At 36.6% G+C, this 27383-nt stretch overlaps 1 protein-coding gene across 5 annotated transcripts in view; it reads left to right on the top strand.

Annotated features, from left to right (window-relative positions):
* The window catches only part of CD2AP (CD2 associated protein), a 105861-nt gene that overhangs the window by 5223 nt on the left and 73255 nt on the right, over window positions 1–27383 (top strand). For 4 of the 5 annotated variants that reach the window (XM_089918638.1, XM_089918639.1, XM_089918641.1 and 1 more), the window contains exon 2: window positions 24805–24867. The exons of the other annotated variant lie outside the window; for it this stretch is intronic. In XM_089918638.1, coding sequence (XP_089774764.1) covers window positions 24805–24867 — 63 coding nt within the window. The remainder of the gene's footprint in view (window positions 1–24804; window positions 24868–27383) is intronic. 5 annotated transcript variants of the gene reach the window in all.

The following is a 27383-nucleotide window of genomic DNA, read 5'->3' as shown; positions in this document are numbered from 1 at the left end:
GTTAAATAGTCATAACTGCCAATATAATAATAAATGGGCAAGTAAGGCATAAGAAACTTGAAAGTACTACTAATTTTTGATCCCTGAACAATTTCACTGAAGTTGTGTTAGGCTAGTTATTAGGCTGGTTATTAGAGAGAGCTTTCTTAGTTGTTTTTTTGTTCGTTTGTTTTTTGTATAGTATACCTGCCCTTTTCAGTCCTCCCGCATACTCCCCCCACACCATACTACCCACAGCTTTCTTTTAGATTTATGTTAGATAGATGTTCTGTTAGATAGATGTTCAGACTAGTTCACAGGGTCATTTATTGCTACTATTAAGCGGATAGAATTCCCTTCATAATCTTACTAGGGCTTTTCAGACCCAAGATTGTGCTTCGCTCCCTCCCTCGCTCCCTCCCTCGCTCCCTCCCTCGCTCCCTCCCTCCCTCGGGTCTTCGTTGCTGCGTGCTTTGTTGCAGGCTTCTCACTGCGGTGGCTTCTCTTGTTTCAGAGCACGGACTCTAGAGCACGCGGGCTTCAGTAGCTGTGGTGCATGGGTGCACGGGCTTAGTTGCTCTGCGGCATGTGGGATCTTCCCGGACCAGGGCTCGAACCCGTGTCCCCTGCATTGGCAGGTGGATTCTTAACCACTGTACCACTAGGGAAGTCCCTGTGCTGTACTTTCAATTTTCAGTTCTAACCTTGGTTTTAGCGCCAAGTGAGTTAGGTATTTTCTTTCTGGGCTTCTAAATGTTTCCTCCTTTGGGCTAAATTTAACTTTACCTCTTTTTTGTTTTTTGGTTTTTGTTTCATAGTTTCTGAAGCCCTCAGTTGCCTGAATGTTCTATCCTCATACTTACTCTTTTCTTTCAACTGAAAGTGTATTTATTGGTTGTTTGTACTTAAAGGAGCTTTTATTCTAATAAGAAACTTTGGTTTTTAAAAATTCATTATTCTAAATTGATATCTAGCCTAAAATGTTGATCTAGTGTCAGATATGGCCATGTTATGGACTCTTTTTTTCCTAGAACCTCTTTATACCACATCATTCCTTTCCAGTGCCTCCATAGACTTGCATTTTTTTTGTAGACTTGCATTTTTAATCTTTAAAATTTTGTATACTTTATTCAACTTTCCATCATGATCACATACTGTTTCTGTACTAATTTGCAAACCAGAGATGACTAACATGGGATCCTGAATTCCCGTATCTATTTTAGTGCCACATAGCTCAGGTTCTTTTTAATTTTATTTATTTATGGCTGTGTTGGGTCTTCGTTGCTGCGTGCGGGCTTTCTCTAGTTATGGCGAGCAGGGGCTACTCTTTGTTGCCGTGCACGGGCTTCTCATTACGGTGGCTTCTCTTGTCACAGAGCACAGGCTCTAGGAGCGCGGGCTTCAGTAGTTGTGGCACGTGGGCTCAGTAGTTGTGGCACACGGGCTTAGTTGCTCTGCGGCATGTGGGATCTTCCCGGACCAGGGCTCAAACCCGTATTCCTTGCATTGGCAGGTGTATTCTTAACCACTGTGCCACCAGGGAAGTCCCTCAGGTTGTTTTTAATGATTCAGTGTCCAGGTAATTCTCAGAGGGTGACTGTGTGGCATCTAATCACTAGGAGTTTCTAGGAGAAAAATACTTTAAGTATGGTAACAATAACAGTTACCACCAACGTTAAGAGAAAGGTTCTATCACAAGGTCACATTGTCAAGGAAAGGAGCTTCGGATGAGAGATTAATCAAGAAGTATTTGCCTTAATGTGAGGAATGTGATTAATGCCATGCTAGGTGCTAGGAGAATTAGGACAAATATAAGTTTTGGTGCCTCAGATAGTTTACAACAGTGTTGCAGGTTGGGCATATTATTAGAATCATCTGGATTTTTAAAAATTTCACACAGGAGATTCTGATGTAAATGCTCTCATGTCTCCTTACCTACAGTTGTTGATGAGTGTCATCAGAGTGTTGGGATGGCTAAGAGTGTTGTGATAGGAATAAGAATTAACATGGTAGGAATAAAACTTAACATGTGAATCATCAGAAATCCAAATAAGAAAAGGGAACATAGTACATTAAGAAAATATATTCCAGTGTCAGAAATGTTAAAATGTAATAAGAGAAGTATAAGGAAGATCAGGGTATAGATTCCTGCATTGGAAGGCAAATAGGATTTGTTCATCTCTAAGTTTGACCAGTGACATGGTGAGTACTTGGCAGTAGCCAAGATATTCTTTTCTCTACTCCTGGTACTGTCTTTAGAGTGAAGCACACCTTCATTTGAACTGGTATCTTCAAGATCCTTTTACCTGAAATATTCAAAGTGTCCTAACCTTCTTAGTGTCTATCAGTGCCCCAGTACTGAGGAGGCCAGAACTTTACCTAACACCTAGACTGACCTTATTAACTATAAGAGTGCCATTCCTAGAGTATTTGTATTTATCATGATTATTGTAATAATCAAGTGCCAAATTGTTTGTTTTGGATTATAAGTACAGAAGTTCATATATTTATAAAATTGAGACCATACAGTCTTGGCTAAAGTAGCATGTAATGTTTTTCGGAAACATATTTAAAGTTGGTCTTTCAAATGTATATTCTTCTGCATGTTTGTTTTTTCTAATTCTTTGTTACACTTTTAATTAGTTAGAAATGTGTTTTACTATCAAAGTTTTTTATTAGACTTTAATTAAAACTCCTACTCTGCTGCAGCAGAATGTACCCTGATGAGTATTTTGCCTTGCTCTTGTGGGGTGTGTGTATGTGTGTGCATATGTGCGTGTGTGCAAGCTATTTAAGATGAAGACTGCATTTTTACTTACCAATTAGAACATTCTTGTCAAACACATTTTATGAAGCAGTTAAAAAAATTACCTTAGTACAGCAGAAACTAACACAACTTTGTAAATCAACTATACTCCAATAAAAATTTTTAAAATTACCTTAAATGATGACAGTAAATCTGTTGAGAGTTCAGAATTTTCAGAATGAATGTCAAATGGAAACCTAAAGGCTATACTTTAAATTTCAAGATAACCTCTTTCCCGCAAAAATTTCCTAAATTTCTTGTATTCTTTATATTCTATACAACCCAACTGAACTTATGATTAAATCTCAGTTTAAAGCCTAAATAAAAATTCCTTTGTTATTCTTTTTTTTCATATGTAATAGCTTTACTTGCCCTGAGCTTATGGATGCCAGAGACCCCATCACTTATTTTATTCTAAAAAAGTTAACACTTAGTAACTAGCAGAAAATTGGGAGCTTGCTGTGTGTCCACTAAGCCTGTGATTCAATAATATTTTAATTTGGAGTAATTGGGGTGGATGAGGTCTAACTTTCTTTTTACAGGTACAGTTGACCATTGGATAACACAGGTTTGAACTTCGCAGGTCCACCTATATGTGGATTTTTTTCAGTAGTAAATACCATAGTACTATAGGATCTGTGGTTGGTTGAATTTGTGAATGCAGAACCTCCCCGTCCGAAGGGCCGACTGTAAATTATATTTGAATTTTCACTGTGAGGAGGGTTGGCGCCTCTAACCCCCACATTGTTCAAGGGTCAACTGTGAACTCTTTAACCCTTTCTGTATGACTCATTGAGACTCTTAAGTCCCTTTAGTAGAGAATCAGTAATCTGGGATATTAAACATCTTGTCAGGGGGATCTGCAGATTGCCTACTCCATGTATGTTACATTGATGTTACATACTTCTAATAAATAAAGGGGAAATTACTTATTTTGCATATGAGAGTTCTGTATGATTCTCCAATTTATCCTGTTAAATAAATTTAGGCATAAAGGCTTAATTTGCTCCAGAAAGTTTGTTTAAAATAACTTGAACAATGTTGTTGAACTGTAAAATTATATAATATTAAATGGGTATCATGAAGCAAGTATACATATGGTCTTTGAGGCATACTAAATTGATAAATTACATGTATAATTAAAATTTTTCTATAGCCATGTTAAATATACAGCAAAGGTGAAATTAATTTGAATATTATGGGTATGTTGTTTTAAAGAAAATACATTATTTCAACGTGTTCACTATAAAAACTTATTAATTAGTATATATTTTTTTCTGTTTTTGGAATCTGGTGTGTATTTTACATATATATAAAACATCTTAGTTTGGACTAGCCGTAATTCACATGCTCTGTAGTCACCTGTGGCTGGTGGTTACCAGCTGGGAAATGCAATTTTAGAATGTAAATCTTAAGGGTTTTTGTGAATCTCACGAGAGTATATATTAAAATATTTTTAAAGTATTATGCAGTTAAAATTGTTACGTAAGGAATTGAACTATTTTAGGGTTTGTTAATGTTAAATAAACCATTTTTGGCCTTATCTGATTAGTTTTGTATTAGATATTTAATTATTTATCTTGGATAAATAATTTATTGTAATTAAATAACAAGTATATTTTCTCATGGAAAAAAATGCTCAGTTTAATAGATTGCGTGTAATAAGCTTGAAGTTTAGTTCTTCTTCTAAATAAACTGATTTTTTGGCAGTCGGCCTGTTGGTATATTGGAGAATTTGAAGCTTTTGAATGACATTTGGTTTGACATTTGAATGACTTGAGTGTATAATTTGGCCTTAGTAATAAGAGAGCTGTTCTTTCAGTTTATAATGCTTAACTTCAGAGATAAGTAAGATTTAAGTGTGACATTTCACAGACGTGAACGCTGTTGGTAAGAGCTCAAAAGAAAAACACAGACATAATTATTGGGGAGTAAGTTCTCAGAAATGACACGGGAAAAATATTTCAGAAGCCTGTCAGTTTTAAACATGTAAAATTTTGCATGGACCTATGTGATGGCATTGTTCTGGGTAAAGTGTCTATATCTTTTGTTGGATTTTCAGTGAGGTCTGTGATCAGAAAAAAGTTCTGAACGACTGTTAAATAGCTATTATGTGATTTTTTTTACCCCCCTACATTCTAACATTTCTAGTTTTTTAATCATATTCCACACGAATTGTTTTTTCCATAATAATAATAATTATAATTCTATCTCATCAGTAAATACTTTGGTTTAAATTGGACAATGTTTCTTGAGATGTCTGTATCTATCAGCACAGACAGAAGCACTCAATAAGAAGGTGGGCAAGATCCTCACACTCCTGTTGCTTAATCGTTAGTGGGGAGATTGTAGTATATTATGACAGGTGTTAACATTTAGTGAATATTTATTAGGTACTTCTGTTTAAGGCACAGTTTTAGGCACTTTATAAGCATCATCTCATTTAATTCTCACAACAAATCTATATACATTTTTGTGTACTGTTATTTTTCTCATTTTACAGATTAGGAAGCAAGCACAGAAGTAGAAAGTAATAAATACTGAATCCAGGTACTCTTAATCACTATAAAATGTAGAACGAATTCCTAACTGTTCCTCTGAGAGATGTCCTTTGGGTTATGGAAAATAGGTATTTCTGATCCTCCTTATCCTTCCCTGCTGTTTATTTTGGTGTATCCAGGTCCTAGAACAAGTGCCTTTTAGTAGCAGCCACTCCAGTATTTGCTGAATGAATTTTTTTTTTTTTTTTTTTTTTGGCTGCGTTGGGTCTTTGTTGCTGCGCGTGGGCTTTCTCTAGTTGTTTGCGGCGAGCGGGGGCTACTCTTCATTGCGGTGGGCGGGCTTCTCATTGCAGTGGCTTCTCTTGTTGCAGAGCGTGGGCGCCAGGCGCGGGGTCTTCCGTAGTTGCAGCACGTGGGCTCGCAGGCTTCAGAGTGCAGGCTCAGTAGTTGTGGCACAGGGGCTTAGTTGCCCCGCGGCATGTGGGATCTTCCCGGACCAGGACTCGAACCTGTGTCCCCTGCATTGGCAGACGAATTCTTAACCACTGCACCACCGGGGAATTCCTGAATGAATGTTGAGTATGATTATACTTGTGCCTAAATAAGAGGTTGTTTTTCGAATATTTATTTATTTATTTGGGTGCACAAGGTCTTAGTTGCAGCATGCAGGATCTAGTTCCCTGACCAGGGATCGAACCCGTGCCCCCTGCATTGGGAGCACAGAGTCTTAACCACTGGACCACCAGGGAAGTCCCCAAATAAGAGTTTAAAATTTTAGACAATGTAATATCTTTCATTTCAATGCTCCACATAGCTGTTGAGTACATACTGTATGTCAGGCATTGTCATGGGGTTTGGGAATACAAAGATGAGTGAAACATAGTCCCCTGCTCTCAGTCCTGGCCAGATAGTGTTTGGGGATCATTTGCATTTAGCACTTCTTTGATTCTAAGAATTTAAATTATTGTTTTTTGTATGCATGCATTTATTTTTGGTGAATGCTTAGAAACATAAGATGCTTAGAGATTTTGGTGGATGCTTAGAGAAATTCAAATAATTACTTCATATTTTTTCTTGATTCTGATTATTCTTATAGGTTCTTGCAGTTGTCTGTATAACTTCATTATGTTTTTAAAGTCTGCTTAGAAAGTGAGTAAAATTGTCTTTTATAGCAACTTCCCACTTTTTGGTAAGCTTAATATTCCTTTTTAGCTGATATTTTGTTAATTATTATCATTTAAGAAATGCTTCCAATGCTAGACATTTTATTGAACATTTAATCCCACAAGAGCATTCTGGGGTAAAATATCATTGTTCCCATTCTTCAGATTCAGAAATTAAAGTTAAAGAGATTGTTGCTCACCCAAGGTCAGACAGGATATGGAGAAGGCAGAATCAAACTTGCATTGATCAAAGCATTTCCTCTTAATTATTTTTTAAAACGTTTTGGGAAAGGAGAAAAATGTTGAGCTAGACAGAGCAAGTAACATGAATTGAAATGATTATGTCTTAGTGTGGTTTAAAAATGAACCTTAAGTATTTATTACCTGAAAATTGTGAGTTGGTGTTACAGATTGTTCATGTATTTGGGCAACTATTTTCTCTTAAAAGACAACAAATTTTAACTGTGTGTTACACATTGGTCTTTTACTCATTTATCTAGTAGGGTATAATAGGATTCTTTTTTTTTGGTGAGTTTTATAAAACTTCATGACAAATATTCATTGGTATTTTAAAAAATCTGGCTTGAAATGTGCTTAAAACTAAGTTCTAGTGTTTTTTCAGAGTTAATAGTGGATTAAAAATCTGAGGAATATTTAATTGAGTTTTCCAACTTATTTGCTTTTTAGATAGATTTTGTATGTTTGTTGTTTTTAAGATTTATTATTTTGGGAGGAGACATTGATCACATGTATATGGTAATTTCTTTGTTTTGGGCTAATTCTTAATCAGTTTTTGTGAGATTAAATCCTTTTTCATTTTTGAACTTTGCTTAAGGTATTTTTGTGGATATCTGTCACCTATTGATCTGATTTAGTAATGTTTAAAGGAATGTAATACTGTGTAAAAACTTCCTCATACCACATTAGCTTTTCTTCTTTTTGAATATGTGGTAAGAGTATATGGTACTTTGCAAACTTTCACACTCTATTTGAAACACAGAAAGGAGGGGTGGGTTTTCTATATGATATCTTAAGAATGACTGGATTTACTTATCTCTGCTGAAAAACATAAGAAATGTTATGCTTATCAGTTCTGTGTTTAACAAGCTTGAGGAAGTAAATGACAGAAATTCTAATATTATACATATAGCTAAAAGAACTTTAGGGATGATCCTGTGCTTGTAATTAGTGTTTTGACTAATAGCTCTGGGTAACTGTAGGGGACCTAAATAATGAAATGTCTGGTTAATGACATTAAGCAATGCTCATCAGTTTTTCATTTCTCCATTTATGGTAAAGGTAGTCCTGGAAATAAACTTCTGGTAAAAATTTTTGGTTTATGGTAAAAAAAAAATTTAATCCTGAAAATAAAAATATTTTAAAAAAACCTTTTTTTAAATAGGAAATAAGAGGTGGAAGCATTAAAGTGTTTTTTATTATATAACTACTTCTTTGGCAATAAAGCTTATATTGGAGTATATTTTTGTTAATTTTTGTATAACTTTCTATATTTTGACCTTTGCTATAATGAACACCGGTTAATTCTCAGTGGTCTAATGTAACCAGTGCTATAATAGAAATAAGGTGAATTTGACACACCCAATTAGATGCCATTGTGCTATTTATCTGTATTGTATTGACCCAAACCAAAGTAAACATTCCCTAGTGACTGCTCATACAACTCAAACCTATTTGGAATTTGTGTAAATTGTTTACATTATTTTTTCATTAGGTGATATTTCATTATCCAAAAAATATGTGTTTATGAAGGCAGAACAGTCAAAATTTTATAGTACTGCCATTAATATTTTTGTGCATAATCTTTTTAAAAAATTCTGAATTTTAAGATTTTTAAGCCTGGTTTTCAGACATTTTTAGTTTTTAAAAGATCACTATTTTTAAATTAAGTGTTTAACCATAATTCAAAAAGAGTCACGTACCACAATGTTCATTGTAGCACTGTTTACAGTAGCCAGCACATGGAAGCAACCTAAGTGTCCATCGACAGATGAATGGATACAGAAGATGTGGCACATATATACAATGGAATATTACTCAGCCATAAAAAGAAATGAAATTGAGTTATTTGTAGTGAGGTGGGTGGACCTAGAGTCTGTCATACAGAATGAAGTAAGTCAGAAAGAGAAACACAAATACCGTATGCTAACACATATATATGGAATAAAAAAAAAAGGTTCTGATGAACCTAGGGGCAAGACAGGAATAAAGATGCAGACATAGAGAATGGACTTGAGGGCACGGGGAGGGGGAAGGGTAAGCTGGGACAAAGTGAGAGAGTAGCATTGACATATACACACTACCAAATGTAAAATAGACAGCTAGTGGGAAGCAGCTGCATAGCACAGGGAGATCAGCTCCATGCTTTGTGACCACTTACAGGGGTGGGATAGGGAGGGTGGGAGGGAGATGCAAGAGGGAGGGTATATGGGGATATATGTGTACGTATAGCTGATTCACTTTGTTATAAAGCAGAAACTAACCCACCATTGTAAAGCAATTATATTCCAATAAAGATGTTGAAAAAAAAATTGTGTTTAAAAACATACTCCACGGGCACTACCCCCCTTCCTGCAGCCAATTTGTTAAGTAAAAATGTTTTTTTGTTTTGTTTCGTTTTGTTTTAAAGTGAGGGTTAAGTTCTTAGAGTGGCTTAGTGTACTTTTTAAATACTTCACTTTCTTTTACTTGTTTTTCATTCTAGGTTTTCATATTTTTCTTTTCGGTTCTAACAGATACTCTTAATTCTTTGTCTTGTTTGCTACAAATATTTATTCCCAATTTTCAACTTGTTTGCTTTGACTTTTCGTTTGCTTTAGTTTAGAAATTTCTTTTTTCTCCATAATTTTGATATTCACTTCCATTTCCTTCCCTCCCTCCTGTCCACTTCCTTCCCTTTTGTTTGAAAGTGTGTGTGTGTTTGTGTGTGTGTGTACTGTGTTCTTTTTTATTCAATTAGAATTTGTGGGATATGGTATGAGATGAAAATCTGTATGTAGCATGTTCCCCTTTTACACAGCTTTTCAACACTGGCAGTTTTGTGTTGACATTTTGGGCCAGAAATTACTTGTTGTTGAGGGGCTGTCCTGTGTTTTCATCGGTGCTTAGCAGCATCCCCAGCCTCTACCCAGTAGATGCCAGTAGAATTCCCTGAGTTGTAACAACCAAAAATGTCTCCAGACATTCCAAAGTGTCCCCTATGGGGCAGGATTATCTTGGTTGAGAACCATTACCCTAATATAAATTAGTTCTGAATTTACATGTTCTAAATCTAGTTATCCTGAGAGAAACTGAATTGCTATTTTAGCCTCAAAGCTTATGTTTTCTAGGGCAAAGCTTGAGGTTAAGATCTCATGCTATATAGGCTTTTTACTGTGACGAGAGGGATCTGGTTCACACAGACACACACAAAGGTTAATTTTTATTGAATGCTTATTTTAGAATCTGTGGATCATGTGGTTTTTCATATTACATCTATTTATATGATAAATTAGATTTTCCAAGATTAAACCTATCCCATGATAAACCTTGCTTAGTTGTGGTAGCTAATTAACTATGCATTTGAATTCCATTTGTTGACATTTTATTTAGAACCTTATCTATTTGAGAGTACATTTCTGGGTGCAGTCTTTGGTCTTGATAACATTCAAATTGTTTCAAATACTGATTATTTTAAAATAGTGAACATTTGTGGGCTTGTTTTGTGTTCTGTAGTAGTTTTGAAAGAATTAACCTTTAAAACAAACTATTTTTGGTAACTTTTTGAGGTCATTTTTTTTAGATCACTCTCTGATTTTATTCCTGGGTTATTGATCTGTTGATTTTAAAAAATCTCTTGAGTAATTAGTTTTTCTTTAAAATAGAAATTTATCCATTTCATTGAGATTTTTAGGCTTGGAACTTTATAGCCTCTCCAAGAACCAGCCTAGTTTCATAAGTTCTCACATGCCTCTGGGCTGCTGAGTCTGACCCAACTCTGCAGCATCTCTTTTTAGAATGTTGAATTGGCAGATCTCTTTGTGTATTCTGTAATCTCTTGTGGCTCCAGTTGATTTTTCATTGCTCATCCTGATGAGGCTTCTTTGAAGTATTAAATCTTTTGAGATGCTTTGGAAATGAATTGCTGGATGAGTTAACCATGCAAGTGCTAGTGCCGTTTGAGATCACTTAGCAGAACTGATCAGTTAAATATATACAATTTCGGTCTTTGGTATTAGGACGGTTATTCATATATTGGCAAAAATAGCCCCAAATATCTAGGATGAATTTATTTTGAAGTTTACTGACTTCAGAAGGATCTGGTTTATTTAACTCTAATAAGTGAGATGTTAGTGTTTTTTAAATATAGTTTGATTATCTGAGAAAAATTAAAAATAGAATGCTACTCTAACGTATATAAAATTAGCTCTTACAACAAACTGATTTTTAATGAATAAGTTAATTTTACTGGAAAAAACATGGACTGTGTTGAAATGAAAGTTGGACTTTTGAATAAAGGTTTTGTTAAAGTGGATAAAATATATGAAAGTTAACTCAGTATAATTCTGCAAGATGAGCAAAATAAAGAGTAATTTAATTTTATTTAAGGAGGAATTCATTGTACTGAACTGATATTTACTGCTGGAACATATTTTTTGCCAAAACTTTTATAACTTACTCTAATATTTTGAGGAACATTTTGTATAATTTATGTAGTATATATTGTGTATATTGTATATATGCATATTGTATGTGAAGATATTATAAAATACACTGAAGTACTTAACAATTCTTACATGTGAATATAGACATTATAATTAAATAGATGGCTGGGGCAGATAGCACTTTTAAATTGAGCAAATAGTCAGGAACTTGAAAAACAGTGCATTTGTAAGTCAGGATTTCTTGTTGCGTATGACTTGTTTTATGGAATCTGTGGTTTCTAAGATAATAAGGTGATATTGGAAAATTGGTGTTAACTTTTTTGTATTGAGTTTGGTTTGGTAACAGAATTATAGAATTCTATCAGAGAGTAGGGCGGATGGGATTTATGACTTTTTAATGATTCCTTTATGGTTGAAACATATCCCACATGGCTCTGACTGACTCTACAACTAGGTGAAGTGTTTTGGTGTATATTGTGGGACAGAACATCAGATACCCTCCTGTATCACCTTGGAATGAAACCCTCACTGAGAAAGAGTGACATTACAATAAGGAACACTGTTTTGTATATTTGGGGTTCTGACAGTAACATTCTGTATATACAGTCCACTATGGGATACTAACGTTAGTGACATCTTTCTGATTATAAAACTGTTCATCTTAGGAAGTTTAGAAAATACAGGGAGGATAAAGAATGACAAAAATGACCCATAAACTTCTACAGAGTGAACAGTTATTTTGATGTGTTTTAGGTCTTAAAAAATAAATACATTTTACAGATTTGGTTCATACTTCACATATACAGTTGACTCTTGAACAGTGCGGGGGTTAGGGGCGCTGACTCCCTGCAAAGTTGAAAATCTGCATATAACTTTTGACACCCCCCAAACTTTACTAATAGCTTGCTGTTGACTGGGAGCTCTACAAATAACATAAAGTTTATTTTCACGTATTTTGTATGTTATATGTACTACATACTGCATTTTTATAATAAAGTAAGCTAGGGAAAATAAAATGTTATTAAGAAAATCATAAAGAAGAGAAAATACATTTATTAGTACTGTACTGTATTTATTGATATAAATTTATGTCATTGGCTTACAAGATGAATTGTCTATCAGTAGCTAAGTCAATATTGTCTTATATGATACAAAACACTGTACATGTTATAGGTATTACTAACACTAGACATCAAAAATGAAAAGATAATGTGAAAAATGAATTCGTATTTATTTATAGGTATAATGATTCATACATTGATAATAAAGAAGCAGCAATATTAATGCTTTATGGTAGCCTAGTATAATTGATATGGTTGCTTCATGGTAGCCTAGCCTTTACACTAGTGAATAAATTGTTATAAAATTATGGCATACAATATTGCAGTCATATTCACAATACAGTATGTAAATATTGTTACATTTAAAAAAAACACCTGTGATGATAGGCTAATATACAGTTTCTCCAATTATGAGAGAGATAGATGTACTGTATGGTAATGTAATTCTTTGAAAGCCAAGTTATAAAACAGTAAGAAAACTAAGACATTAACTTTATATTAGATATCACCCGTGCCTATGTAAGGACTGGCTCTCCACTTCAATACAAGTCTTGCACACGATGTTCTACATGATGAATACTTAGGTGATGATGATGATGATGAAACAGAAACGTCTCATACATTTCTTGCTGTACAGTTACGAGATTTTTCACATGAAGACACACACAACAGTTAAGTTTATTAACTATAAGGCATGATGATTATTTACTGTTCATTAAGTGGAAGTGGATAGTCATAAAGGTCCTTATCCTTTTCACGTTGGGTAGGCTGTGAGGAGGTGGAGGAAGAGCAGTTGATCTTGCTGGCTTGGGTGGCAGAGACGGAAGAGTTGGAAGGGGATGCAGGAGAGGCAGGAACGCTTGGTATAACATTACGGAAATTTTTTTTTTTTTTTTTGCGGTACGCGGGCCTCTCACTGTTGTGGCCTCTCCCGTTGCGGAGCACAGGCTCCGGACGCGCAGGCTCAGCGGCCATGGCTCGTGGGCCCAGCTGCTCCGCGGCATGTGTGATCTTTCCGGACCGGGGCACAAACCCGTGTCCCCTGCATCGGCAGGCAGACTCTCAACCACTGCGCCACCAGGGAAGCCCCAGAAATATAATTTTTGTGTGACTTTTTTTGCTTTTTCTAAAAATGTTTCTGTAGGTACCAATCATTCTTCCACAGTTTGCTTTAGTTTCAGTGCCTGTATCATAGAAGGATCCATCTTGTAAAAGAAGTCAAAAGCAGTCTTGAATAATCAGAACCCTTCTGCCAGATTATCAATAAACAAATTTGTCAGTTTGTTTTCTGGCACTGCTGTTTTTATGTCGTCTTTCTCATTGTTTCGTTTGGAAGCATTCATCTCCTTCAAGTCATCTGTTAAATTCCTCTGGTGTGGTGTCTGTTAGCTCTTGAATTTCTCCAAGATCCATACCTTGAAACCCTTCACCCTCCACCTTTTCTTGCCAGATCTATACTCTTTCATCATTTCCTTGACTGGCTCTGTTGTAAATGCTGTGAAGTCATGTACAACAACTGGACACAGTTTTCTCCAGTGGGAATTTATTGTTTTGGGCTTGATGGCTTTCACAGCTTTTTTTTTTTTTTTTTTTTTAATAACAACAATAGCATCTTCATTGGTGCCACTACAGACTTTCATGATCTCTCTATGGAGGTCCTCTTCGATAAGTATTGACAGTCTTTTCTGTAGAGTACTATGTGTGATGAGCCTTAAAGGTCCTTTGACTTCCTGATCTAGAGGCTGAATTGGAGCCATTGTGTTCAGGGGCAAGTAGGTAACTCTGATGCCTTTGTTGTTCAACTCATGGGGTTCTGGGTGGCCAGGGGACATTGTCTAATATCAAAAGAACTTTAAAAAGTAGCCCTTGCTTGGCACAGGGAGATCAGCTCAGTGCTTTGCCACCACCTAGAGGGGTGGGATAAGGAGGGTGGGAGGGAGACGCATGAGGGGGAGGGGACATACGTATGCATATATACGTATGTTAGTATATACGTTATTAACTAACACAACACTGTAATACTCCAATAAAGATGTTAAAAAAAAAGTAGTCCTTTACTGACAAGACTGCTTTCTTGCTTTCTTGCTTTCTCCCTCCCTCCCTCCCTCCCTCTCTCCCTCTCTTTCCTCTTTGTTGCTGCTCCCCGGCTTTCTCTAGTTGCAGGGAGCGGGGGCTACTCTTCATTGCGGTGTGCAGGCTTCTCATTGTGGTGGCTTCTCTCGTTGCGGAGCATGGGCTCTAGGCACGCAGGCTTCAGTAGTTGTGGCTTGCGGGCTCTAGAGTGCAGGCTCAGTAGTTGTGGCGCACGGACTTAGCTGCTCCGCGGCATGTGGGATCTTCCCGGATTAGGGCTCAAACCCATGTCTTCTGCATTGGCAGGTGGATTCTTAACCACTGCGCCACCAGGGAAGTCCCCATTCCTTTTTCTGGATTGCAGTCTCATCCAGGCCTTCTTGTTTTATAACCAAAAGATTGGCAGCTTGTGTTTAATCTTTTTCCTCGAGGCTCGGGAGTTAGCAGCTTTATAGATGAGAGCAATCCTGACCATGAACCCGACTGCATTTGCACAAAACAGTAGTGTCAGCCTATCCCTTCCTGCCTTAAATCTTGTTGGTCGTTTCTCTCTCTCTTTTTTTTCACTAATAAATGTCCTCTGTGACTTTTTTTTCCCAGAATAGGGCACCTTTGTCTGCATTAAAAACCTTTTCAGACAGATATTCTTTCTTCTATTTTTTTTTTATTTTTATTTTTTGCAGTACGTGGACCTCTCACTGTTGTGGCCTCTCCCGTTGTGGAGCACAGGCTCCAGACGCGCAGGCTCAGCGGCCATGGCTCATGGGCCCAGCCGCTCCGCGGCATGTGGGATCTTCCCGGACCGGGGCATGAACCCGTGTCCCCTGCATTGGCAGGCGGACTCTCAACCACTGCACCACCAGGGAAGCCCCCTAAATTACTTTGTTAATGGCATTTGGGAACTCTTCTGCTGTCTCTTGGTCAACAGAAGCTGTTTCTCCTGTTATCTTGGCATTTTTAAAGGCAAACCTCTTTCTAAAATTAACAAACCATCCTTTGCTGGCATTAAATTCTCCAGCTTTCGATCCTTCACCTTCCTCTTGCTTTAAGTTGTCATGTAATGGCTTTGCTTTTTTTCTTGAATCTTATTAGAGTCTATAGGTATGCCTTTCTTATAGCAATCCTGAATTAAAACTTGTATTTTGAGTATGAAATAAAAAGTGCATGGTTTTCGCTATGCTGGCACAGCTGCAGTGACAGCTTCACAAATTTCCTTTTTTTTTTTTTTAAATTTAACAATAGTTCTTACCCTGGATTCAGTTATCTTGAAATGGCAGTCAACTGCAGCTGCAGACCTCAATCGGTGTATTGATACCTATCAAGCAATTCAGCCTTTTCTCTGTTTCTTGGGAGCATTTCCAGCATTACCAGAGGCACTTCGTATGGGTAGGATTGCATTGTATGACTGTACCAGGTTTTTTTTTTTTTTCAGTCCATTTGTCCATTGAAGGGCATTGGGATTTTTCTAGTTTGTGGCAGTTAAGAACAGAGCTGCTGTAAACATTTGTGCCTAGGTTTTTATGTCAGCCTAAGTTTTACTTCTCCAGAGTATGTGTAGCTAGGAGTCATATGGTAAGTGTATGTTTAACTTTATGTGAAACTGCCAAACTCTCTTCCTGAGTGTCTATACCTGTTGTTGTTGTTTTTTATTGTCACTAGCAATATATTAGAGTGTCAGTTGCTTCACATCTTCGTGGTATTTTAGTCATTCTAATAGGTGTGTAGTAGTATCTCACCATGTAGAATTGGCAGATTTCTTCTTTAAATGTTTGGTAGAATTTGCCAGGGAAAACATCTGGGCCTTGGGATTTCTTGTTTTGGAAGGTTTTTAAACTACAAACTCAATTTAAAAAATAGTTATTCAGATTATATCAAACTACCAAACTACCAAAACTTTGAGGTTTTCTTCATGTGTATCTTTTTTTTTTTTTTAATATTTACTTATTTGGTTGCACCAGGTCTTAGTTGCGGCACGTGGGCTCCTTAGCTGTGGCATGTGAACTCTTAGTCGCATCATGCATGTGGGATCTAGTTCCCTGACCAGGGATCGAACCCAGGCCCCCTGCATTGAGAGCGTGGAGTCTTATCCACTGTGCCACCAGGGGAGTCCCTATATCTTCTGAAATTGTTCGACAGTTCTTGGATGTTCTGTTTTGTTTTTTCAAAAATTATTATTTTTTGTATTTTAGTTCAAGAAGTTTCTGTTGAGCTATCTTCAAGCTTCTTGAATCTGTCCTTGGTGGTGTCTAGTTGGTAGATGAGCCCACCAATGGCATCCTTTATTTCTGTTACAGTGTTTTTTGATTTCTAGCATTTCCTTTTGATTGTTTATCTTAGAGTCTCTATCTGCTTACCTTATACATCTGTTCTTGCATGTTATCTGTTTTTTTCCATTATCACCCTTAACATATAGTTATTTACAATTCCCTGTTTGATTTCAAAATGCATGTATACTTGAGTCTGGCTCTGTGTTTTTCTTGCCTTCTAAAAGCATGACGTGTAATTTTTTGTTGAAAATTGGACATGATGTATTAGGTAAAAGGAGCTGAGATCAATAGGTCTTTAATGTGAGGTTTTTTTAAAATTTATTTATTTGGCTGCATTGGGTCTTAGTTGCAGCATGTGGGATCTCTGTGTGGCATGTGGGCTTCTCTCTAGTTGTGGCGCGCGGGCTCAGTAGTTGTGGCGCGCAGGCCCTCTAGTTGTGGCACACTGGCTCTAGAGCCTGCGGGCTTTGTTGCCCTGCAGCATGTGAGGTCTTAGTTCCCTGACCCAGGGATAGAACCTGTGTCCCCTGCATTGGAAGGCAGATTCTTAGCCACTGGACCACCAGGGAAGTCCCTAATATGAGGTTTTATATTAATCTGGCTAGGAGTGTACTGTTTTTAATATTTGTTCTAGCTGTAGGTGCCAGAGGCATCAAATTGCTTTAGTGTCCTTGTTTTTGTCTCCCCTGCTGCCTTTGGGTTTACCTAAGAACTCCTTCTCAGATAGAATCTGCATTATGTAACTCTTTCAGTGGTAATTAACTTATTATAATGGAGCCCCATGGGTATGGTTGTAAGGTGCTGGGAAGAGGAAGCATCCTATAATCTTACAATTAAATCTCAAACTACTGGTGGGTCTGTGTCCTGGGACTGTGATGTCTTTCTTATTTCCCCACCCCTCCACCTCTCCATGTGAGACAGAAAGGTAAGAGGGGACTGGAATCAGAGAAATGCCCTTATACCCTTTCCACAGGTGGGATCAGGACCTGGTGAAGTCTTTTTCCTGGAGAGTAGGTCTGTGTTTTGGGTACTGGTTATTTCACAATGATTACTTTCCCTTTTCTCTCTGCCAGAACCACAAGGAGATCTTTATAGGCTCTTCACTGTGAGAACCTGGTGGGGTTCCTGGAAGTAAAACCCACAAAAGGGTGGGGGCTCCCCTGAGACTGTGGCCCCCAGAAGTTTTCTACTCTCGTGCGATTCCATACTTAGCCTCCAGCAATTCATCAAAGGTTTTGTTTTCAGTTTTTGTAGTAGATTGACTTTTTGCCCCCCAAATGTTATGTCTAAGTCCTAAGTCTTGGTACGTATGAATGTGACGTTATTTGGAAATAGAGTCTTTGCAGATGTAGCTAAGGATCTTAAAATGATATCCTAGATTTAGGATTGGCCATAAATCCAGTGACTGGTGTACTTATGAAGAGTAAGGAGAAGGAGGTTGGAGACAGAGACACAGAAGGGGAGGGCCATGGAGGCAGAGGTTGGAATTATGCAAGCCAAGGAATACCAGAGGTTGCTGGCAGCCCCTAGAAGCCAAGATAGAGGTGTGGAGCAATTCTATATCAGTCTTTAGAAAGATCCAACCCTGATGATACCTTGATTTTGTACTTTGGCCACCAAAGCTATAACTATGAGAGAATAAAATAGTTTTATTGTTTTAAGTCACCTAGTTTGTAATAGTTTGTTATGACAGCCCTGGGAAACTAGTACAGTGTTCTTACCAGTTTATGACTCCAGTGGTTTCTACTTGAGATGATCTAGTAGATCTTAGCTGTGACTCTCTGGACATGCCTGTCTCTCCGTATCTTGAGGTGGTGGTTTGCCCTGTGTCCTCAATTCTCTGATGCGTCCAAGGAAAGTCACTGATTTTCCATTTGTTTAACTTTCTTCTTGTAAGGGTGGGAGTGACAGTTTCCAAGCTTCTTCCATGTTGGAGCTGAAACTGCAAGTCAGGTTTGTTTGTTTGTTTGTGTCTAGCATTTTTATACTGTATTATTTTAGTGATTACCACATGCCTTTTTCACTTTTAAAAATCTAATATATTAATTGCTACCTTTACTCTCCTTCTGTACCATACAGGGATCTTAGAATACTTTAACTCCTGATTTATATAGCTGTTGTTAATCTTCCTAATATTTAAAATTTCCACATCCTCCCCCTCCCTCTTCCTCCTCCTCCTTTTTCATCTTCTTATTTATGATTTTTTTGTTGTTGTTGGGGTATAACTGTCATATAACAGTATATTAGTTTCAGGTGTACAACATAATGATTTGAAATTTATATGTTTTGAGAAATGATCACCACAGTAAGTCTAGTTAGCATCCGTCACCATACATAGTTACAATTTTTTTTGTGTGTGATGAGAACTTTTAAAAGATTTACTGTCTTAGCAACTTTGCAGTATGCAATATAGTTTTATTAACTATAGTCGCCATGCTGTACATTACATCCCCAGGACTTATTTTATAGCTGGAAGTTTTGATTTTCATTTCCCTGATGATTAGTGATGTTAAGTATCTTTTCATGTACCAGTTGACTATCCGTATGAAATCTCTGGAAAAATGTTTATTCTGATTCTCTGTCCATTTTTAAATCAGACTGGTTTTTTTCTTTTGCTATTAAGTTGTATGAGTTCTTACGAGCCCCTTATAAGATATATGATTTGCAAATATATTCTCCCATTCTGTAGGTCGTCTTTTCATTTTGTTCATGGGTTCCTTTCTGTGCAGAAGTTTTTAGTTTGATGTAGTTCCGCTTGTTTATTTTTCCTTTTGATGTCAAATCCTAAAAATCATCCCCAGGACCAATGACAAGGAGCTTACTGCCTATGTTTTCTTCTAGGAGTTTTGTGGTTTCAAGTTTTAAGTTTAAGTCTTTAATCCATTTTGAGTTAATTTTTTCTTATTTTACTCAGTGTTTATATATCTATATATTTACCACTCTTTTGCCTCTTTCCTTTGTGCATCTCTTTCTGGATATTGGATGTGTTCCCCTTTTCCTGCTGTGCTCAGAAAACACCTTCAGAGTTTCTTTCAGTGTGGCAAACTCCACTTTTTGTTTGTCTTTTTAAATTTAATTTAATTTAATTTTATTTATTTTGTATACAGCAGGTTCTTATTAGTTGTCTATTTTATACATGTTAGTGTATACATGTCAGTCCCAATCTCTCAGTTCATCTCACCCCCCCCGTCACTTCCCCACTTGGTGTCCATGTTTGTTCTACATCTGTGTCTCTATTTCTGCCTTGCAAACTGGTTCATCTGTACCGTTTTTCTAGATTCCACATATATACGTTAATATACGATATTTGTTTTTCTCTTTCTGACTTACTTCACTCTGTATGACAGTCTCTGGATCCATCCACATCTCTACAAATGACCCAATTTCGTTCCTTTTTATGGCTGAGTAATATTCCATTGTATATATGTACCACACCTTCTTTATCCATTTGTCTGTCAGTGGGCATTTAGGTTGCTTCCATGACCTGGCTATTGTAAATAGTGCTGCAATGAACATTGTGGTGCATGTGTCTTTTTGAAATACGGTTTTCTCTGGGTATATGCCCAGTAGTGGGATATCTGGGTCATATGGTAATTCTATTTTTAGTTTCTTAAGGAACGTCCATACTGTTCTCCATAGTGGCTGTATCAATTTACATTCCCACCAACAGTGCAAGAGGGTTCCCTTTTCTCCACACCCTCTCCAGCATTTGTTGTTTGTAGATTTTCTGATGATGCCCATGCTTATCTTTTTGCTTTTGTTTTGAAGGATATTTTCTCTGGTACAGACTTCACGATTTGCAGTTATTTTCTTTCTGCATTTTGAAAATACAAAACTGCTGCTTTCTGGCTCCTGCTGTTGCTGCCGAGAAGCCCATTTAAGTGTTGCTTCTTTGGTAACCTTTTAAGAATTTGTTTCCTTTTTGATATTTTGCAATTTTACTATGTTGAGTTGCAGATTTCTTTTTATTTATTCCATTTGGAATTGCTTAGACTTCTTGACTCCATGGATTGATGTCTTTTATCAGTTTGGTGAGTTCATAGCTATTAACTTTTCAGATAGTTTTTATTTTCTCCTTCTGGGACTCCAATTAAACATGGTAGACTGTTTTAGTATATCTTCTATGTCTGTTACATTCTCATCTATATTTTCTATATTTTTGTCCCTCTTGACTGCATTTTGGTTAGTTTCTGTTGATATTTACCTGTCTGCCCTTTAGCTAGTTTTCTGAAGCTGTATGTAATATACTTTTAAACTCATCCATTGAGTTTCTATTTTTGGTTATTGTCTTTCTTAGTTCTAGAATACCTGTGTGGTTCAAGTTTGTTTTCTCACTGTCTGTAGTACTGAGCTTTGTGTCAGTTTTTCAATCTGTAATTTATATCTTTGAACATGGTAAATGTTATTGTTTTAAAGTCTGTGTCTGATAAGTTCAGTATATGGAGTTCATAGAAATGTTTCTGTTGTTTCTTGTTTCTCTAGGCACTTATTTATGATGTTTTTGCATTTTACATGCCTGGTTATGTTTCCTTGTCTCTGGATGTTGTAGACTAAAAATATTTCTTGACATAATTTTATGTCTAGGTTATCTTCTCCCAGGGAGGATTCCGGTTACTTCTCTTTTGTCTTGAACCACTTGAATGGTATGAGGTTTCTTGAGTCATCCACATAACATTGGGCTATGGTGCTTGGGTGCAGTTATTTAGGGTCCTTTCCCAAAGTGTGCATGTAGATTCTCAGAGTTACCACCCTCGATAGTTCCTGAACTCCACTCTCAAATCCTAGAACGGCAAAGCTGCTGAAAGTGCCGCTTAGCCTCTGTCATGTCTTTAGAATTGGCAAATACTTTCCAGAGCGAAAGTAGCCTCAGTATCATAGTTACTTCTCTGGGTTCCAGTTCTCACTTCAGTTTCACCTGATAACATATATTTTTAGTAATTTAGTCTGTCTAAGAAGGTGATTTTTATATTGCATCCAGCTTTTTTAGTTGTCTTCCTGTGAGGGTTGGTCCAAATTATCTAGTGTTCTTTTATTTTGAGTCTTTTTTGATGCCATATTTTTAAATCTTTATTACTCTGCAGATCACATAAATCCTAAAATATGGTATGTGATTAACTTGGGTTGCTTTCTTCACACTATAAAAATAAACTGTTAAGTAGCTAAAGTAATTTAAATTTTACTTTCTCTTTCATTGGTAGTCACATTTGAAATGAAAGATGAATAATCCACAAACAAAATGTGTAATCTTAAATGATGGGTTTCATAGAGAGTAGGTCAGGTAGAAAGAGCCATTAGTGATAGACAAGGGTCTGTATACCTTATACATCCTAGAGTGTTTTTCAGGATGTACACATTTTCTTTTTTTCCTTTTCCTCCCAAATGCTTTTCGTCAACATTTATTTCTTCACTTTAAGCAAGCACTTAAAGTGAAGAGAATTAGTCAGTCAAACACAATTGTTTTAAATGGTGGAAGAGTTTTGTTTAGTTTGAAATATAGAAGTTTAATTTGCTTTGCAATGTACCAGTTTTCAATGAAAGAATGAGTTTTTTGAGTTTGCACAATATGGAGGGTGCTGATTCTTGGAATGATGGCCTGCATGCTAGTTTGTATAGCAAACTCATGAATTAAATGAGTTTTTATTTAAACAGTTTTAACTTTTCTGTAAATACAATATTTACATACTGTCTAGTGAGCATCAGTGTTTTTAGTAACTTATTTTTACCCAATTATTATATGTTTATTGTAGAAAAATGCCAAGGTGTGGGTTATTGTTTATAAGAATGCCCTTACTTCTGACAACTGCAGATATGGGGGGTTCCCACGACTGCCCTCATGTTTGACAATTTGCTGGAATGGCTTGCAGAACTCATTGAAAGCTGTTATACTCTTGGGTATGGTTTATTATAGTAAAAGGATACAGATTAAAATTGGCCAAGGGGGGCTTCCCTGGTGGCGCAGTGGTTGAGGGTCCACCTGCTGATGCAGGGGACACGGGTTTGTGCCCCGGTCTGGGAGGATCCCACATGCCGCAGCGCGACTGGGCCCGTGAGCCATGGCTGCTGAGCCTGCATGTCTGGAGCCTGTGCTCCGCAGTGGGGGAGGCCACAACAGTGAGGCCCGCGTACCGCAAATTGGCCAAGGGGAGAGAAGCATGAGACAGAGTCCAGGAAGGTTCCAGGTGTGATGTCATTCTCTCTCTCTGAAGTCTTGAACAGCATTAACTCCTGGTGATGATGTATGACAACATGCAGAGTATTGCCAACCAGAGAAGCTCACTTGAGTCTTGGTGTCCAGAGTTTTATAGAGAAGATGTAGTTGACTGCCCATGTGACTGACCTTTAGTGTCTAGCCCTTCCAGAGGTAGAACAGATGCTGCATGATGTGAAGCCCCCAAGATAATGATCTTGTTTGCTAAAGTCCTCAGGTAAACAGAGGTGCCTAAGGAACTCCAGAGTCCTTAAATAAACAAAAACACTCTTCCTAGAGATCAGGATGAGGCCAATTCCTAACCTCTCTTTTGGCTGAGATTAATTCTTTTTTGTTTTAAATATTGGAGTATAGTTGATTAACAGTGTTGTGTTAGTTTCAGGTATACTGCAAAGTGATTCAGTATCAGTTCTTTTTCAAATACTTATCTCATTTAGGTTATTACAGAATACCAAGCAGAGTTCCCTGCCTCTGTGCAGTGGTCCTTGTTGGTTATCTGTTTTAAATATAGCAGTGTATACGTGTCAATGCCAAACTCCCAATCTACCCACCCCTTTTAATTCTTTACTAAAGATGAAAGAAAAGGAGATAACAAACAGCATCTTAGATCCCTTCAGGCATCCATTAACATTTTGGAATGTAACTCTTTATATTTTTCTATGCATATTTTTGTTTCTTCCTTTTTTACAAAAATATGTTGTTACTATACCTATGTTTTATAACCTTTCTTATTTAACATTGTATTGCAAGCCTAATTATGAATGTTTAAAAGGGCAAGAATTTAACCTTATTTACCATATGGTGTTTTCTTTAGGAGAAATAAATTATCTTCGACTCAGTAAACTTAAATTATAACACATAGAATCATGAGTTATATTTGCAATAATATTGGACAAGCCACTTTAATACATAGTGCTTTGTAAAAAAAATCTTATCCAAATAATATCTATATATGCTATAAAAATACAAAAGTATTAAAAGACTTATAATGAAAAAAGAGCATTTCCTTGCCTCGCTGTTCTCTACTTCTATTCCCATTCTTCAGAGGGAAACAACTTTGAACTATCTTATCTTTCAGTTTTAATTTTTTTGGCTTTTGTATTTCTAAATAACAAGTTTCCCAAGTTTCTATAGCTGTTTTTTGGTTTGATACTTTCATTTTTTAACTTTCTGATATGATAGGTAACGATTTAGCTTATTGTAATCTCACATCTGTTTTCCATTTATCTCAATATGGTTTTATTTCTCTCTTGGTTACCTTTCTAAATCCTGAGTATATAGTTATACTCTTATTTTTCTTTTCAGCAAGTAAGATAGTATTTCTGGACTTAGCACTTTGTATGGTGAAGATATTAGTACCTCTATCCTTCTCTTTATCAACCTCCCTAATCTTTACTTTATACTATAATGTGAAGGCTTGTTAACATTTATATTTTCTTCTGTAACCATAATTTAGTCTTTTTATTTTGTTAGAGATTGATTTTCAGTGTTAACTCAGAAGCTAGTTATTATTTTTATTATGACCACGTAAATATTTTTTGCTGTGCAGCCAAATAGTATATATGATGATTATATTTTCAACATTGTATAGCTCTTTGCCTTTCCAGGAGTTCGTAATCATCTTTAGTTTTTCCTCTCCTTATCTAGCTGTATTGTCTCTTTGAGTTCCAGATTCTTCAGGATAGTATAAAATTTCACAGTCTGTCTCTCATTTCTTTTTGCCACCAAATACCTCCTAGAACTTTCTGTCTCTTGCTTAATCTAGACTGTTCCTTAGATTTGTTGCACAATTGCTATCTTAGAACTTTTCTCACTCTAAGCCTGGCTCCACTATTTCTTGAATTTTGTATCCTCCTCTGTTTTGGTTCTTACTGGATAACATCATGTAATTGCATATGTAGGAGTTAATTTTCTTTGTCCTTGTCTGTGTGAAAATGTTATAACCTATACTTGTCTGTTGATTTCACTGAGTATGGAATTCATTTTCCTTCAGTACTTAAGTGGCTTTGCCTTTTTATTTTTCTTCTTCTAGAATCTGGTATTGCCAATGAGAAGTCTCCTAATATGATTCTCATTCTTTTGTAGATGGAACTCTCTCAGAGAGCTTTCTAGGATATGTTTATCTTTGTTGTGAAATTTCACCTAGATGTGAGTACTTACTTTTTTACTTGTTCATTGTACTGGACTCTCACTGACCTCTTTCTATTTGAAGATATGTTTCATATAGCTTTGGAATATTTTCTTGTATTATTTCATTGTCTATTCTCTATTTTTCTCTTTTTTTCCCCCCTAGAACTGTTAATTGGATGTTGAATTGTCTGGATTGATCATCTGTGTCACATTTGCTTTCATATTTTCTTTATGTCTCTTTCCTTTACCTTTTTTTGTAAAGGTTTTTGGGTTTGTCACCACCTCTGCAAAAAAAAAAAAGACATTTTGGAAGATGCATTTTCAAATGCTTTTTATTTTCTCATTTCTTTTTTCATAGCATTCTATTCTGATTTTATGAACTTAATTACATCTCTTGAAGATAAAAATTTGTACATGCTTAAATCCTTTTTAATTTTTAAACATTAAGGTGTAGAAATGTTTAAAGTACAGTACAAAGAATTTTTTCCTGACTTATGCCTTTCTCCTGAATATTTTAGTATTTTCTACAAATCAGGATCTTCTCCTACTTAATCACAATTCAGTTATAAAATTTAAGAAGTTAACATTTATTTATAGTTTCTTACTTTATTCAGTGGGGTATATTCTGTTACAGTCATTATTTACTTTGATGCTCAGATTGTCCTGACTTGGTGAGTAGGAGCCCTTCTGATATCACTTCTCTGTGTCCTTTGGCATCACCTTATCTTTTTTTGAGAACTTCTTTGCTTTCTGCCACAACATCATGTTTCAGGCTTATTTTGTACTTTTCCTGCCTTAGCCCTGGAATTGCCTATCTTCCCAAGGATTCCTGGTTCCTTTCAGTAGAAAATGGTTTTTAGAAGATCTCGGCATTAGGTTTGCTCATTGCCATTGGAATGTTGTGGTTTCAGGCCCTTTCAGTGGACAGAGCTTGTGTGTGTGTGGGGTGTGTGTGGTGTGTGTGTGTGTTTTATATATATGTGAATGTCTATGTATTGAAAACCATGAGTTCATGATGATACTTCTCATTCCCATTTAATATCACAGGATCAAATGAAGCCTTTTCCCTTTATATTTGTAACTCCCTTTCATAGAGAAACTTGGCTTCCATTATTCTTAATATATTTACTTATTTGATTAATTCCCCTGGATGTAATCATTCTTCCATCTCTGCTGTCACCCCACCCTTATATGGACACTCTTTTCTTCTGTGTGGGCTGTTAGTCCCCACTCTAGGTTGCCTCCACCCTCCCACATCTCGGCATGGAAGTCTGGCCCTACCCCCAACACCATTTGGCCTCTGATATTTCTCATTAAGCTGCCCTTCAGCTTGGATGCCCTCACCACTGTGATTGGTTGCTGGCACACCATATCATGTTGCCTCTCTGCATGAATGCCTTCCTCACCCTACCTTAGAGTTCTGATAGACTGCACTAGGGGAGCCTCCATAGATGGACACCCTTCTCACCCTACTTTGGCTCTGATAGCATCACTACCACCCCTCCCCCAGCTTTGGATACCTTCTTTGCTCTTTTTGGCCCCTGTCTTCTCACACCTTCTCAGACTCCTTCCCAACCTTGGCCTCCTCTCCCCGCACTGTGCTTTTCTACACCTAATAACTTTAAGACTGAATAATTCTGGAAGGGGAGCAGTGGATGTATATTTCATCCAGGAGTAATTTTTCAATTTATCATGGTCTTTCATGATTAACTATTGTGTACTATTCATATTTATGAATAAACAATAAATAAAAAGCCAATTGGGAACTCTGTTTATGTGGGTAGGACTTAAGTTTTATTTTAGAATTAGTAGGTTGGGAGCTGCCCATTGCTCTGGAGACCTCTAAATTCTGGAAATCAGTAGTCATTTTTCTAAGAAACCATCACTCATCCATAGTAGCTATACTAGTTTCCCCAAACTATTTTGTGTGTGTGTGTGTGTGTATGTGTGTGTGTGTGTGTGTGTGTGTGTGTCTGACTGAGATGAACCCTTTAGTTTTTTACCTTCGAAAAAAATACCTGCCTATATAGCATTATTGTCTCAGAGTTATTGTGGTTGATAATGGGTGTCAGCTCTTCCATACAGATATTAATTTCCCTGTTTTCAGTTCTACATTTCCTATGAGCACTCCTTTTCTGAATTTCTAGCCTTTCTGGGGTTCTGGAGAGCAGTTTGATGTCTCAGTTATAGTTTCCTTAAGTTCTCTGGGCTTCTGGCTTTATCAGTTATGGGTACATTTTCACAAATTTAAAAAATTTCTCACTAGTTCCCTTCTCAGGTTGGGATGTTTTCAGCTGCAAATACAGTCCTATCTAGAATTTATTTAAAAGTTAAGAAAAAATGACTTCTATAACAAGAAATCTAAAGGTATTGGAGATACAGGGTTGGTTAACTTAGCAGTTTAATGAATCTAGCAAAGATCCAGGCCATTTTCATCTTTCTTCTCTTCTAATCAGATCTGCTGTTTTTCTTGTCTCAACTAGTTGTAGCAGTTTTGTCCATTACATTCTCACTGAAGAACATGCAGAGTCTGC

The sequence above is a fragment of the Delphinapterus leucas genome, chromosome 10, assembly GCF_059928025.1.
Source record: "Delphinapterus leucas isolate spDelLeu-1000000601 "Yukka" chromosome 10, BTC_Dleu_Yukka2, whole genome shotgun sequence".
Lineage (NCBI taxonomy): Eukaryota > Metazoa > Chordata > Mammalia > Artiodactyla > Monodontidae > Delphinapterus > Delphinapterus leucas.
The sequence above is the reverse complement of the archived record's forward strand: the minus strand, read 5'-3'. Positions and strand labels throughout refer to the sequence as shown.